The sequence below is a fragment of the Hyla sarda genome, chromosome 6 (genome assembly GCF_029499605.1).
Source record: "Hyla sarda isolate aHylSar1 chromosome 6, aHylSar1.hap1, whole genome shotgun sequence".
In the NCBI taxonomy this organism is placed as follows: Eukaryota; Metazoa; Chordata; class Amphibia; order Anura; family Hylidae; genus Hyla; species Hyla sarda.
The window spans coordinates 33,474,304-33,486,993 of NC_079194.1; the positions used below are offsets into that span (position 1 = coordinate 33,474,304).

A 12,690-nucleotide genomic window follows, 5' to 3' on the forward strand; every position below is an offset into this window, starting at 1 on the left:
GAGTATTTACACCCCACTGGCATTTGACAGATCTTTGGAACAGTGGGCTGGGCAAATGAAAAATTACATTTTTCATTTTCACGGACCACTGTTCAAAAAATCTATCAGACCCCTGTGGGGCGTAAATGCTCATTGTACCCCTTATTACATTACATGAGGGGTGTCGTTTCCAAAATGGGGTCACATGTGGGTGTTTATTTTTTTGCGTTTATGTCAGAACCGCTGTAAAATCGGCCACCCCTGTGCAAATCACCAATTTAGGCCTCAAATGTACATAGTGCGCTCTCACTCCTGAGCCTTGTTGTGCGCCCGCAGAGCATTTTACGCCCACATATGGGGCATTTCTGTACTCAGGAGAAATTGGGTTACAAATTTTGGGGGTCTTTTTTTTCCTTTTAACGCTTATGAAAAGAAAAAGTATGGGGCAACACCAGCATGTTACTGTAACATTTATTTTTTTACACTAACAAGCTGGTGTAGCCCCCAACTTTTCCTTTTCATAAGGGGTAAAAGGATAAAAAAGCCCCCCAAAATTTGTAGTGCAATTTTTCCCGAGTACGGAGATGCCTGGACAGTCAGTGGCTGTCCGGAAATGCTGGGAGTTGATGTTTTGCAACAGCTAGAGGCTCCATTTTGGAAACGCTGCCATACAATACGTTTAAAATTTTTATTGGGGGGGAAAGTGTAAGGGGTGTATATGTTGTGTTTTACCCTTTTATTATGTGTTAGTGTAGTGTACAGGGTGGGCCATTTATATGGATACACCTTAATAAAATGGGAATGGTTGGTGATATTAACTTCCTGTTTGTGGCACATTAGTATATGTGAGGGGGGAAACTTTTCAAGATGGGTTGTGGCCATTTTGAAGTCGGCCATTTTGAATCCAACTTTTGTTTTTTCAATAGGAAGAGGGTCATGTGACATCAAACTTATTGGGAATTTCACAAGAAAAACAATGATGTGCTTGGTTTTAACGTAACTTTATTCTTTCATGGGTTATTTACAAGTTTCTGACCACTTATAAAATGTGTTGAATGTGCTGCCCATTGTGTTGGATTGTCAATGCAACCCTCTTCTCTATATACTGCTATATACTACTATATACACCGCAGGAGAAATGCTAGCACAGGCTTCCAGTATCCGTAGTTTCAGGTGCTGCACATCTCGTATCTTCACAGCATAGACAATTGCCTTCAGATGACCCCAAAGATAAAAGTCTAAGGGGGTCAGATCGGGAGACCTTGGGGGCCATTCAACTGGCCCACGACAACCAATCCATTTTCCAGGAAACTGTTCATCTAGGAATGCACTAGGAAGATGGTGACCACCACATTATGGGTGTCAGGTCCGAGCATTCCTAGATTAACAGTTTCCTGGAAAGTGGATTGGTCGTCGTGGGCCAGTTGAATGGCCCCCAAGGTCTCCTGATCTGACCCCCTTAGACTTTTATCTTTGGGGTCATCTGAAGGCAATTGTCTATGCTGTGAAGATACGAGATGTGCAGCACCTGAAACTACGGATCCTGGAAGCCTGTGCTGGCATTTCTCCTGTGGTGTATATAGTAGTATATAGCAGTGTATACAGATACTGGAAGCCTGTGCTAGCCGGTGTATATAGTAGTATATAGCAGTATATAGAGAAGAGGGTTGCATTGACAATCCAACACAATGGGCAGCACATTGAACACATTTTATAAGTGGTCAGAAACTTGTAAATAACTCATGAAAGAATAAAGTTACGTTAAAACCAAGCACATCATTGTTTTTCTTGTGAAATTCCCAATAAGTTTGATGTCTCATGACCCTCTTCCTATTGAAAAAACAAAAGTTGGATTCAAAATGGCCGACTTCAAAATGGCCGCCATGGTCACCACCCATCTTGAAAAGTTTCCCCCCTCATATATACTAATGTGCCACAAACAGGAAGTTAATATCACCAACCATTCATATTTTATTAAGGTGTATCCATATACATGGCCCACCCTGTAGTGTAGTGTTTTTAGGGTACATTTGCACTGACGTGTTACGATGAGTTTCCCGCTAGGAGTTTGCGCTGTGGCGAAAAATTTGCCGCAGCCCAAACTTGAAGCAGGAAACTTGCTGTAAACCTGCCCGTGTGAATGTACCCTGTACGTTCACATGGGAGGGGCAAACCTCCAGCTGTTTCAAAACTACAACTCCCAGCATGTACTGACAGACCGTGCATGCTGGGAGTTGTACTTTTTGCAACAGCTGGAGGCACACTGGTTGGAAAACCTTCAGTTAGGTTCTGTTACCTAACTCAGTATTTTCCAACCAGTGTGACTCCAGCTGTTGCAAAAATACAACTCCCAGCATGTACTTATCGCCGAAGGGCATGCTGGGAGATGAAGTAATGCAATAGCTGGAGGTACACAACTACAACTCCCAGCATGCCGAGACAGCTGTTTGCTGTCTGTGCATGCTGGGATTTGCAGTTTTGCAACATCTGGAGGGCTACAGTTTTAGAGAACACTGCAAAGGGATCTCCAAACTGTTGTCCTCCAGCTGTTGCAAAACTACAAATCCCAGCATGCTAGTAGTTTTGCAAGATCTGGAGGGCTACAGTTAGACCACTGTATAGTGGTCTCTAATTGTAGCCCTCCAGCTGTTGCAAAACTACATATTCCAGCATGCCCAAACAGCTGTCTTGGCATGCTGGAAGTTGTAGTTTTGTAACATCTGGAGGGCTACAGTTAGAGACCACCATATAGTGGTCTCAAACTGTACCCTCCAGATGTTGCTAGGCAACTCACCTGCTTCTGTACGATCCAGCCGTACGTCACCGCCGCCCGCCGATCTCCGTCGCCCGCTGCCTCCGACGCCCGCCCGGATCGGTAAGTGGATCTTCGGCGCCGGTCCCCATCGTTTTCCCGTCCTGCCCCGCCTATTGTGGGTGGGCAGGATGGGGAAAACTAAAGTAAAGCCCCCTGCCCCCGATCTGCTATTGGTGGTGACGTCTAGACCACCAATAGCAGGGATAGGAGAGGTGGCACCTCACTCCTATCCCTTCAGGGGGATCCTGGGTGTCTTAGACAACCGCGATCCCCCTTATATTCCGGGTCACCATAGACCCGTAATGACCCGGAATCGCAAGTGTGAATTCACTTGCGATTTGCCGCGATCGCCGACATGGGGGGGGGGTTCCCCTGGCCGTTTGCACGGGATGCCTGCTGAATGATTTCAGCAGGCATCCCGATCCGATCCCCGCCCAGCGGGGGCCGGAATTCTCCATGACGTACGCGTACGTTATGGGTCCTTAAGTACCAGGGTGTCATGACGTAGACGTACGTCTAGGGTCCTGAACAAGTTAAAGGGGTACACCGGTGGAAAACTTTTTATATTTTTTTTTTATTTATCAACTGGTGCCAGAAAGTTAAATTACTTCTATTAAAAAATCCTAATCCTTCCAGTACGTATTAGCTGCTATATACTACAGAGGAAACGATTTTCTTTTTGGAACACAGAGCTCTCTGCTGAATCACGAGCACAGTGCTCTCTGCTGACATCTCTCTCCATTTTATGAACTGTAGAGTAGGAGAAAATCCCCATAGCAAACAGAAATGGACAGAGATATCAGCAGAGAGCTCTGTGTTCCAAAAAACTTCTTCTGTAATATTCAGAAGCTAATAAGTACTGGAAGGATTAAGATTTTTTAAATAGAAGTAATTTACAAATCTGTTTAACTTTCTGGCACCAGTTGATTTAAAAAACAATAAAAAAAATAAAAAAAAGTTTTCCACCAGAGTACCCCTTTAAGGACATGCAAAAGCCGCAGACTTGTTTTTATCTTCTAAAGCAATGGTCTCCAAACTGCGGCCCTCCAGGTGTTGCAAAACTACAACTCCCAACATGCCTGGACAGCCGTTGGCTGATTTAATGGAGCTTTATCTGTTCGAGAAGAACTGTCCATCGGGCTAGGATACTTGGCTGTTGGATTGTAAAAATCTGTTTCGTAAATTCACAAGTTATTTTCAGCCAAATTTCTAGCGCCACTTTTAATTTGATTGGGGGAGATTTATGAAAGGATTTAGACTGTTTTTTCCTGTCTAAATTTGTCTCACAGAAAGTCGCAGTCTAAATATGTGCGACTTTTCTGCAACTTTTGCTGTGGAGGATTTTTAGAACATGATGCATGCAAGTCTATTTTATACGGAAATGCATTGGAGAATGCATTGGTGCTGAATTTATCAAGTGCGACTTTTGTGCGACAAGTCGCATCTGCCCAAAATACGCTGAAATGTCAGACCATGTTGGAGCAGGTCTAAATGCAGTTTAAGCTGTAGACCCTGAAGTCTGAGCACAGAATTTATCAAGGGCTGTGAGACCTTTGATAAATTAGGAGCACAATAGACAGTAGACTACCACATACGCTGGTCTATAAGCATACCCAGAATAGACTAGATTAGGAAATGTCCCCCATTGTGTCTTATGTTGAGGTGTTGTGTCTGCAGGGAGTGCTTGTTGCTAGGTGTTGTGTCGGCAGGGAGTGCTTGTTGCTAGGTGTTGTGTCGGCAGGAAGTGCTTGTTGCTAGGTGTTGTGTCGGCAGGGAGTGCTTATTTGTAAGGTGTGGTGTCGGCAGGGAGCGCTTGTTGCTAGGTGTGGTGTCGGCAGGGAGTGCTTATTTGTAAGGTGTGGTGTCGGCAGGGAGCGCTTGTTGCTAGGTGTGGTGTCGGCAGGGAGTGCTTATTTGTAAGGTGTGGTGTCGGCAGGGAGCGCTTGTTGCTAGGTGTGGTGTCGGCAGGGAGTGCTGATTTCTAGGTGTTGTGTTGGCAGGGAGTGCTTGTTGCTAGGTGTTGTGTCGGCAGGGAGTGCTTGTTGCTAGGTGTTGTGTCGGCAGGAAGTGCTTGTTGCTAGGTGTGGTGTCGGCAGGGAGTGCTTATTTGTAAGGTGTGGTGTCGGCAGGGAGCGCTTGTTGCTAGGTGTGGTGTCGGCAGGGAGTGCTGATTGCTAGGTGTTGTGTCGGCAGGGAGTGCTTGTTGCTAGGTGTTGTGTCGGCAGGAAGTGCTTGTTGCTAGGTGTTGTGTCGGCAGGAAGTGCTTGTTGCTAGGTGTGGTGTCGGCAGGGAGTGCTGATTGCTAGGTGTTGTGTCGGCAGGGAGTGCTTGTTGCTAGGTGTTTTGTCGGCAGGGAGTGCTTGTTGCTAGGTGTTGTGTTGGCAGGGAGTGCTTGTTGCTAGGTGCTGTGTCGGCAGGGATTGCTTGTTGCTAGGGGATTAGCTTAAAGGGGTACTCCGCCCTTAGACATCACGAGGGGCGGAGCCGGGATGTAGCGATGCTCCGGCCCCTGTATCGCCCGTCATTACGCACAGAGCGAACTCGGTCTGTGCAGTAATGATAGAGCGGTGCCTCATCGGCGATCCCGGGGGTCCCCAGCAGCGGGACCCCGGATATCTCACATCTTATCCCCTATCCTTTGGAAAGGGGATAAGATGTCAGATACAGGGGCCGGAGCATCGCTACATCCCGGCTCCGCCCCTCATGTCACGGCCCGCCCCCTCAATACAAGTCTATGGGAAGGGGCGTGGGGGTCATCACGCCCGCTGCCATAGACTTGCATTAAGGGGGCGGGCCGTGATGTCACGAGGGGCGGAGCCATGACGTCACGCTGCTCCATCCCCTGTATCGCCCATCATTACGCACAGAGCAAACTCTCTCTGTGTAGTAATGAAAGTGCGGTGCCGCAGTGGCGATCCCGGGGTTCCCCAGCAGCAGGACCCTGGCGATCTGACATCTTATCCCCTATCCTTTGCATAGGGGATAAGATGTCTAGGGGCAGAGTACCCCTTTAAACTTGACTATGGGATTCTACTAGGGAAATCATGTTTTATAATGAATGCCCCTTCCTGGATCCTCCCACTGCCCTATCTTCAGCAGCAGATCAGCACACAAACTGTTCAATACAGTAGACTGTTGGCTTCCCAGCCAGTAGTCCTGTGGTAATGACAGGTATGTTGCCTTTCTTTCCTTCAAGGAATGTATAAAATACATTCACATATTAATACAGAGGAATCGGAGTCGGGGAGTCGGAGTTGGAAGCACAGAAAACTCTGGAGTCGGAGTCGGAACATTTATCTACCGACTCCACAGCCCTGCTTATTGCTAGGTGTTGTGTCGGCAGGGAGTGCTTGTTGCTAGGTGTGGTGTCGGCAGGGATTTCTTGTTGCTAGGTGTTGTGTTGGCAGGGATTGCTTGTTGCTAGGTGTTGTGTCGGCAGGGATTGCTTGTTGCTAGGTGTTGTGTCGGCAGGGAGTGCTTGTTGCTAGGTGTTGTGTCGGCAGGGAGTGCTTGTTGCTAGGTGTTGTGTTGGCAGGGAGTGCTTGTTGCTAGGTGCTGTGTCGGCAGGGATTGCTTGTTGCTAGGTGTTGTGTCGGCAGGGATTGCTTGTTGCTAGGTGTTGTGTCGGCAGGGATTGCTTGTTGCTAGGTGTTGTGTCGGCAGGGAGTGCTTGTTGCTAGGTGTTGTGTCGGCAGGGAGTGCTTGTTGCTAGGTGTTGTGGGGACAATAGAGAAACCATGTAAAGTTTCCGGAGTGCTGCACAGTATGAGAACTGAGCCGCGTACTTTAAAGGGGTACTCCAATCCCCAGCATTCGGAACATTTAGAACCGAACGCTGGGTGCGGCCTTTGGGGGGGTCAACATCACGCCCCGCCCCCTCACTGAAAATCTATGGGAGGGGGCGTGACATCACAAAGGGGGTGTGGCAACACCCGAAGCCAGCACCCAGCGTTTGGAACTAAATGTTTTGAACGCTGGGGAGTGGAGTACACCTTCAAGCCCTCGCCTCCGGGCTGGGCGGTATGACCAAATATGTGTATCACGGTATTTTTTTTTTTTACTTACGGCAGTTCCACGGTATATAACAGTATTTTCACCCCCCCCTCCCCCAAATCATGTGACCCGCCAGCGCCGTTCTGCCCAACCCCCCCCCCTGCCCCAATCATGTGCCTTACGCTCGGTGTTCGGCTCCCCCCCCCAAATCATGTCACCCGCCAGCACTGCTCTGCCCCCCCCCCCCCAATTAATGATCAGCCCAGCGGGGTACTACTCACATATGTCACCCGCAAGCACTGCCCTCCGCCAATGTCTGCCTGGGCATGCTGGGAGTTGTAGTTTTGCAACATCTGGAGGTCCGCAGGTTGGAGACCACTGCTGTACGCTGTATACCTATGCCCGGGCTGCAAAAGATACAGAAAATAAACTTTAACTTACCTACGTCGGCCTTACGCTGTTCCTTGGGACTGGAACGTCGGACAGCTGTCAGCCTTTCCCCGGCCTCAGCGATGTCCCTGAGTGCACTGTCATGTAAGAAGCCGGCCAGAGCTCCTTACATGACAATGGGCTCAGCCTATCACTGACCGGGGCAGGACATCGCTCCGGCCGGTGATAGGCTGACGGCTGTCCGACATTCCCGTCCCCAGCGTGTGCCCGTCGTAGGAGAGTTACAGTTTATTTTCTTTATCTTTTGCAGCCCGGGCATAGGGATACAGCGTACAGCAGTGGTCTCAAACCTGCGGACCTCCAGCTGTTGCAAAACTACAACTCCCAGCATGCCTGGACAGCCGTTGGCTGTCTGGGCATGCTGGGAGTTGTAGTTTTGCAACATCTTGAGGTCTGCAGGTTGGAGACCACTGGCGTACAGTATAGAGTTCCAGCGGCCCCCAACAAAGAGGAGGAGGGCAGTGCTTGCGGGTGACATATGTGAGTAGTACCCCGCTGGGCTGATCATTAATTGGGGGGGGGGGGGTGGGGGGCAGAACAGGGCTGGCGGGTAACATAGGATTAGTTCCCCGATGTGGGGACAGCGCTGCCCTGGGCTGATAATACATTTCCGAGGGGGAGGGGCCCAACCGCTATTGCGGTATGGGGGAAAATTCATTATCGTGCAGCCCAAAAAATTTGGTATTCGATATGAACCCGTATACCGCCCATCCCTACCTCGCCTGTGCCTGTATTATAGAGAATTATGTCACATTGGCATCTTTAATCATTGTTGAGTCTATGGGGGAGTTTTATCAAATCCTGTGCAGAGGTTGACCAGTTGCCGATAGCAACCAATCATATCACTTCTTTCATTTTGCAGAGGCCATGTTAACCCCTTAAAGGGGTAGTCCGCTGCTCAGCGTTTGGAACAAACTGATACGAACGCTGGAGCCGGGAGCGCGTGACGTCATAGCCCCGCCCCATCATGATGTCACACCCCACCCCCTCAATGCAAGTCTATGGGAGGGGGCGTGGCGGCTGTCACGCCACCTCCCATAGACTTGCATTAAGGGGGCGGGGCGTGACATGATGGGGCGGGGCTATGATGTCACGTGCTCCCAGCTCCAGCGTTTGGAACAGTGCGTTTCAAGCACTGAGCAGTGGAGTACCCCTTTAAGGTGATTGGGATCGCGCGATTACCCCACGGTGGTCCCGATCACCCATAGCAACCACTCGGCAACATGGACAACATGTTGACTACTTTAGGTCCCGTGATCACCTTTTGGGTTAATAGCCTTTTTTAGGGCCAATGCCGATAATCTGTGACCTTTCAGGCCGGTAGCCGATAATTTATACCGATATTCCGGTATAAGTTATCGGCTATTCCCCCACCCCTAGATCAATGATTTAAAGCGGGTGCTTTAAATCAATGAACTACAGCGGCTTTTGCAGGGCCAGAGACCGCCACCGCCACCCGCTTCTCTCCCCCTGACGGTCCTGGGGTCCTCCCTATTCCAACCACCACCACCGCTACTGCCCCATTGCCTCCCCCATCCCCGGTTTTATAATTACCTGTTCCCAGGATCCGCGCTACTTCTGGCTCCGGCGGCATCCTGAGCTGTCACTGTGCGCACTGACTGTGACGTTGCGTTGAGGACGTCACTCGTCATTGCGCTGCACAGCGCGCAGGATGCTGCAGGACGTCACAGGAGCCAGAAGTAGCACGGCCCCGGGAACAGGTAATTATGAAACCGGGTATGGGGGAGGCAATGGGACGGCGGTGTTCTCGGGGAGGGGAGGCGGGGCATTATCGGCAAGGTAATTGCCGATACCGATAATGTCCGAAATCGTGAATATTGGACGATAATATCGGCCAAACTGATAATCTGTCAATCCCTACTAGAGTTCTGTCGTCTGAACACGCTGTCTCCAAACCAATCAAAACTTTTGACATGTCTCTACAGTCACATCTGAGGGGGTAATGTGTGTTGCTCAGGGTGTAGCTGGGGGTCGCTGCTAATAGCCCGGCATGCTGCAATCACATTCACATTTGGTATTGGCGCGTGCGTAATGGTCCTAACTGTTAAAATAAAACGCTAAACATTCCGTACAGTCAATGGCGTGAACATTAAAAAAACAAAACACAGAATTGTGTCTTTATTTTTATATAACATCAAATCCATAAAAAATTTAGTAAAAAGAAATCAAAAAGTCCGATCAATACCAAAATCGTACCGATAAAACAGCAGATTACGGCGGAAAAAATAAAAAATGTTATAGGGGTCAGAAAATGGTAATTTAAGTAAACATTTTTGAAAGGTTTTGAATTTTTAATTAGTAAGGGCACGTTCCCACTTGGCGTATATGCAGCGTCGCCGGAAAGCCCTGTGTGAATGGTGAGCGAGGGATACTCCCGCTTCTGCTTCAGATTTTGCGCAGCGTATTGGCCAAGTGGGGAACATGACGGAAATTATACAATTTTGGTATTGCTGTTATATCAGGGCAACCTAAAGTATCAAAATACCATGTAAGACCGCAAGGTGAATGGCGTAGAAAATAAAAACCCTAAATTTGCAATTTCACCTAAAAAATATATATAGTTTTTTGTTTGACCAAATGTTATAGAAAAATTAAAGGTGTCCTTACAAAGTACAATTGGTCCCACAAAAAACAAGCCTCATGCAGGTCTTTAGATAGAAAAATAGGACTTATGGGGGCTATTTATAGGGTGATAAGGGAAAAACTAAAGTGCAAAAACTAAATAAACTAATAAAGACCTTTTTTGCTGATTTTTATTTTGGTTAAAATTATTTTGTACCAGAACTAGTGGATCGTCATGAGGGACAAGTAGATTTTGCTCCGTTTTAGTCCCTTGGACAAGTAGTTTTTTTAAAATAAAATTTCCACACCCCTGACCCTGGGTTTGGGATACCCCCTATACAGTGGTCCCTCAACATACGATGGTAATTCGTTCCAAACGACCCATCGTATGTCGAATCCATCGTATGTTATATATTGTATACCACTAAGGTGGGCCATTTTTACACTTGTGTTATGTATATCCTGTTTTTTAACAATATTTGAGTAAAAGTTACATTTTATACAAACTATCTACGCCTTATTGATAGAATTTGTTTATGTTGTATGTAGACCACTAAGTTCTGACGGATCCCATTGACTTGAATGAGGTCTATCGGGTGTCCGGTATTTTACAGGAGTTGAGCGGAGAAAAAAAAAATGGAGCATGCAATGTTTTTTTTTCTCGACGGAGCTCCTTTTTAGCAGAGAATGCAGGCAATGTGCAAAACATTTTTTTTCTAAAATCAACTGGTGCCAGAAAGTGAGACAGATTTGTATATTACTTCAAAAAAAAAAAAAAATCTTAATCCTTCCAGTACTTATCAGCTGCTGTATACTTTTTGAATTACTTTTTTTGTCTGACCACAGTGCTCTCTGCTGACACCTCTGACCATTTTAGGAACTGTCCGGAGCAGGATATGTTTTCTATGGGGATTTGCTCCTACTCTGGAAAGTTCCTGACATGGCCAGAGGTGTCAGCAGAGAACACTGTGGTCAGACAGAAAGGAAATTCAAAAAGATAAGAACTTTTTCTGTAGTATACAGCAGCTAAGTACTGGAAGGATTAAGATTTTTAAATAGAAGTAATTTACAAATCTGTTTGAACTTTCTGGCAATGTTTTCCAGTGGAGTACCCCTTTAACTGATGGCCTATCCTTCAGGTATCCCATCAATATTAGATCAGCAATGTTCTGGCTCCCGGCACCACCGCTGGTTTGTAGAGGTCGGGGCCTTCATGTGAACGCTGTAACCTCTTCAATGTTTCCCTTAGTCACTGTAGCGGTGATGTAAGTAATTGCTGTGGCCCGTACAATGTATGAAACCATTCTACAGTTGACTGTTTCGCTACCTACTAAAAGGAAGGTGATTACTAGGGCATGCAGTGGTAAACGTTGAAAAGGCTGCGGCGCTCGCATGCATGCTGCAGGTGGGGTGTGTCTTAGGAGTCCGACCATTGCTGGTCTATAGACTATCAATTTTATGTAATGTAGATAATACCATTATATGTATATTTGTAATATAAATTGGTTAAAAATTGTGTATATTTTTGAGTGAAAATAATACTGTCCCTGCAGCTATTGTCTGTGTGTCTCTGTGAGGAGTCCAAATACAGGAAGTGAGGGCGGGACATGCAGGAATCTGTGCAGGCTCCTGGCTTGTCAATCAGCCTGCTGTGAGAGTCGGGGGGGGGGGGGGGCGGGGTCATGTTATAGAGCCTCAGTGCACACTGTCCTGCTTTTTCTTGCTGCACAGAGTCCTGCTTGTCCACCCTCACTTCCTGTATTTGGACTCCTCATAGAGACACACAGGCAATAGCTGCAGGGACAAAATATACACATTTTTTAAGCAATGTATATTACAAATATACATATAATGGTATTATCTACATTATATAAAAAGTTTTTGTTGACAACAGGTACTCTTTAAGCATACCTTTCATATCATAGAAACATTTTCTCTATGCTTCTATGTTTTGCTCACTAGGTCATGCAGATGCTTTACATATCTTTGTGTCTAGTCCTTACAAATCCCTCTGTTCTGCTGCTCACTTATTCTGAAATTCACTGCTTAGGAAGGGGCAAGTCCGAAGCACTGAGCCTGCCCTGCATTCACCTCCTCCCTGAGTCTGCTGTGATGGGTCTCTTCATCCAATCACTGCAGGCTGCTCTGTAACCCCCTCCTCTCTTTTTTTCATCCTGCTGTCTGATAGGACAGGAGTGAGCACAGAGGAGTGCTAGTCCCGCCCCCACTTCCTGGACTTTGTCTTAGGAGACAAATATGATGCTGCAGCTGGACAGGATTATGTCCTGGGTGGTATGGGGACCACTAGTCTTTTTATAAGCCATAATAAAAAAAAAAAAAAAATATATAAATAAATAAATAAATATATATATATATATATATATATATATATATATATATTTTTTTTTTAATGAAGTAAATTAGAAAGGTTAATGTTTTTGTCAAAATAAACAACATAAAAAGAGTTTTTGATACGTGTGTGTTCAGGACGACATGCAGGTTCATTATATGGACACCTCGCGGCAGACGATGTTATGGGGAGCTGCTTAGGAGTCATTTGTGCGGGTGTAAGGTTCATAGAACATTATACTAATTCCTCTATGTCCTTGCAGAGCTGTGAGGTGCCTGTGTGAACGGAATGGAGGAGCAGTGTCCGGCCATGCAGGGACCACCTGTCCCTTCGTTTCAGCCACAGGTATGAATTGTTTGAGCAGTCAGCAATTCACTTGCATGCTACTTTTGAGTTTTTCAACTTGCATTTATTACAGCACATCACCTATCCTTAAAGGGGTACTCCGGTGGGAAAAAAATGATTCAAATCAACTGGTGCCAGAAAGTTAAACAGATTTTGTAAATTACTCCTACTAAAA

The 12,690-nt window shown here is 46.7% G+C and overlaps 1 protein-coding gene across 5 annotated transcripts in view; it reads left to right on the forward strand.

Annotated features, from left to right (window-relative positions):
- The window catches only part of NEK7 (NIMA related kinase 7), a 121,167-nt gene that overhangs the window by 13,658 nt on the left and 94,819 nt on the right, over positions 1-12,690 (forward strand). For 2 of the 5 annotated variants that reach the window (XM_056523465.1, XM_056523466.1), the window contains exon 2: positions 12,433-12,515. The exons of the other annotated variants lie outside the window; for them this stretch is intronic. In XM_056523465.1, coding sequence (XP_056379440.1) covers positions 12,459-12,515 — 57 coding nt within the window. In that variant the 5' untranslated portion in view covers positions 12,433-12,458. The remainder of the gene's footprint in view (positions 1-12,432; positions 12,516-12,690) is intronic. 5 annotated transcript variants of the gene reach the window in all.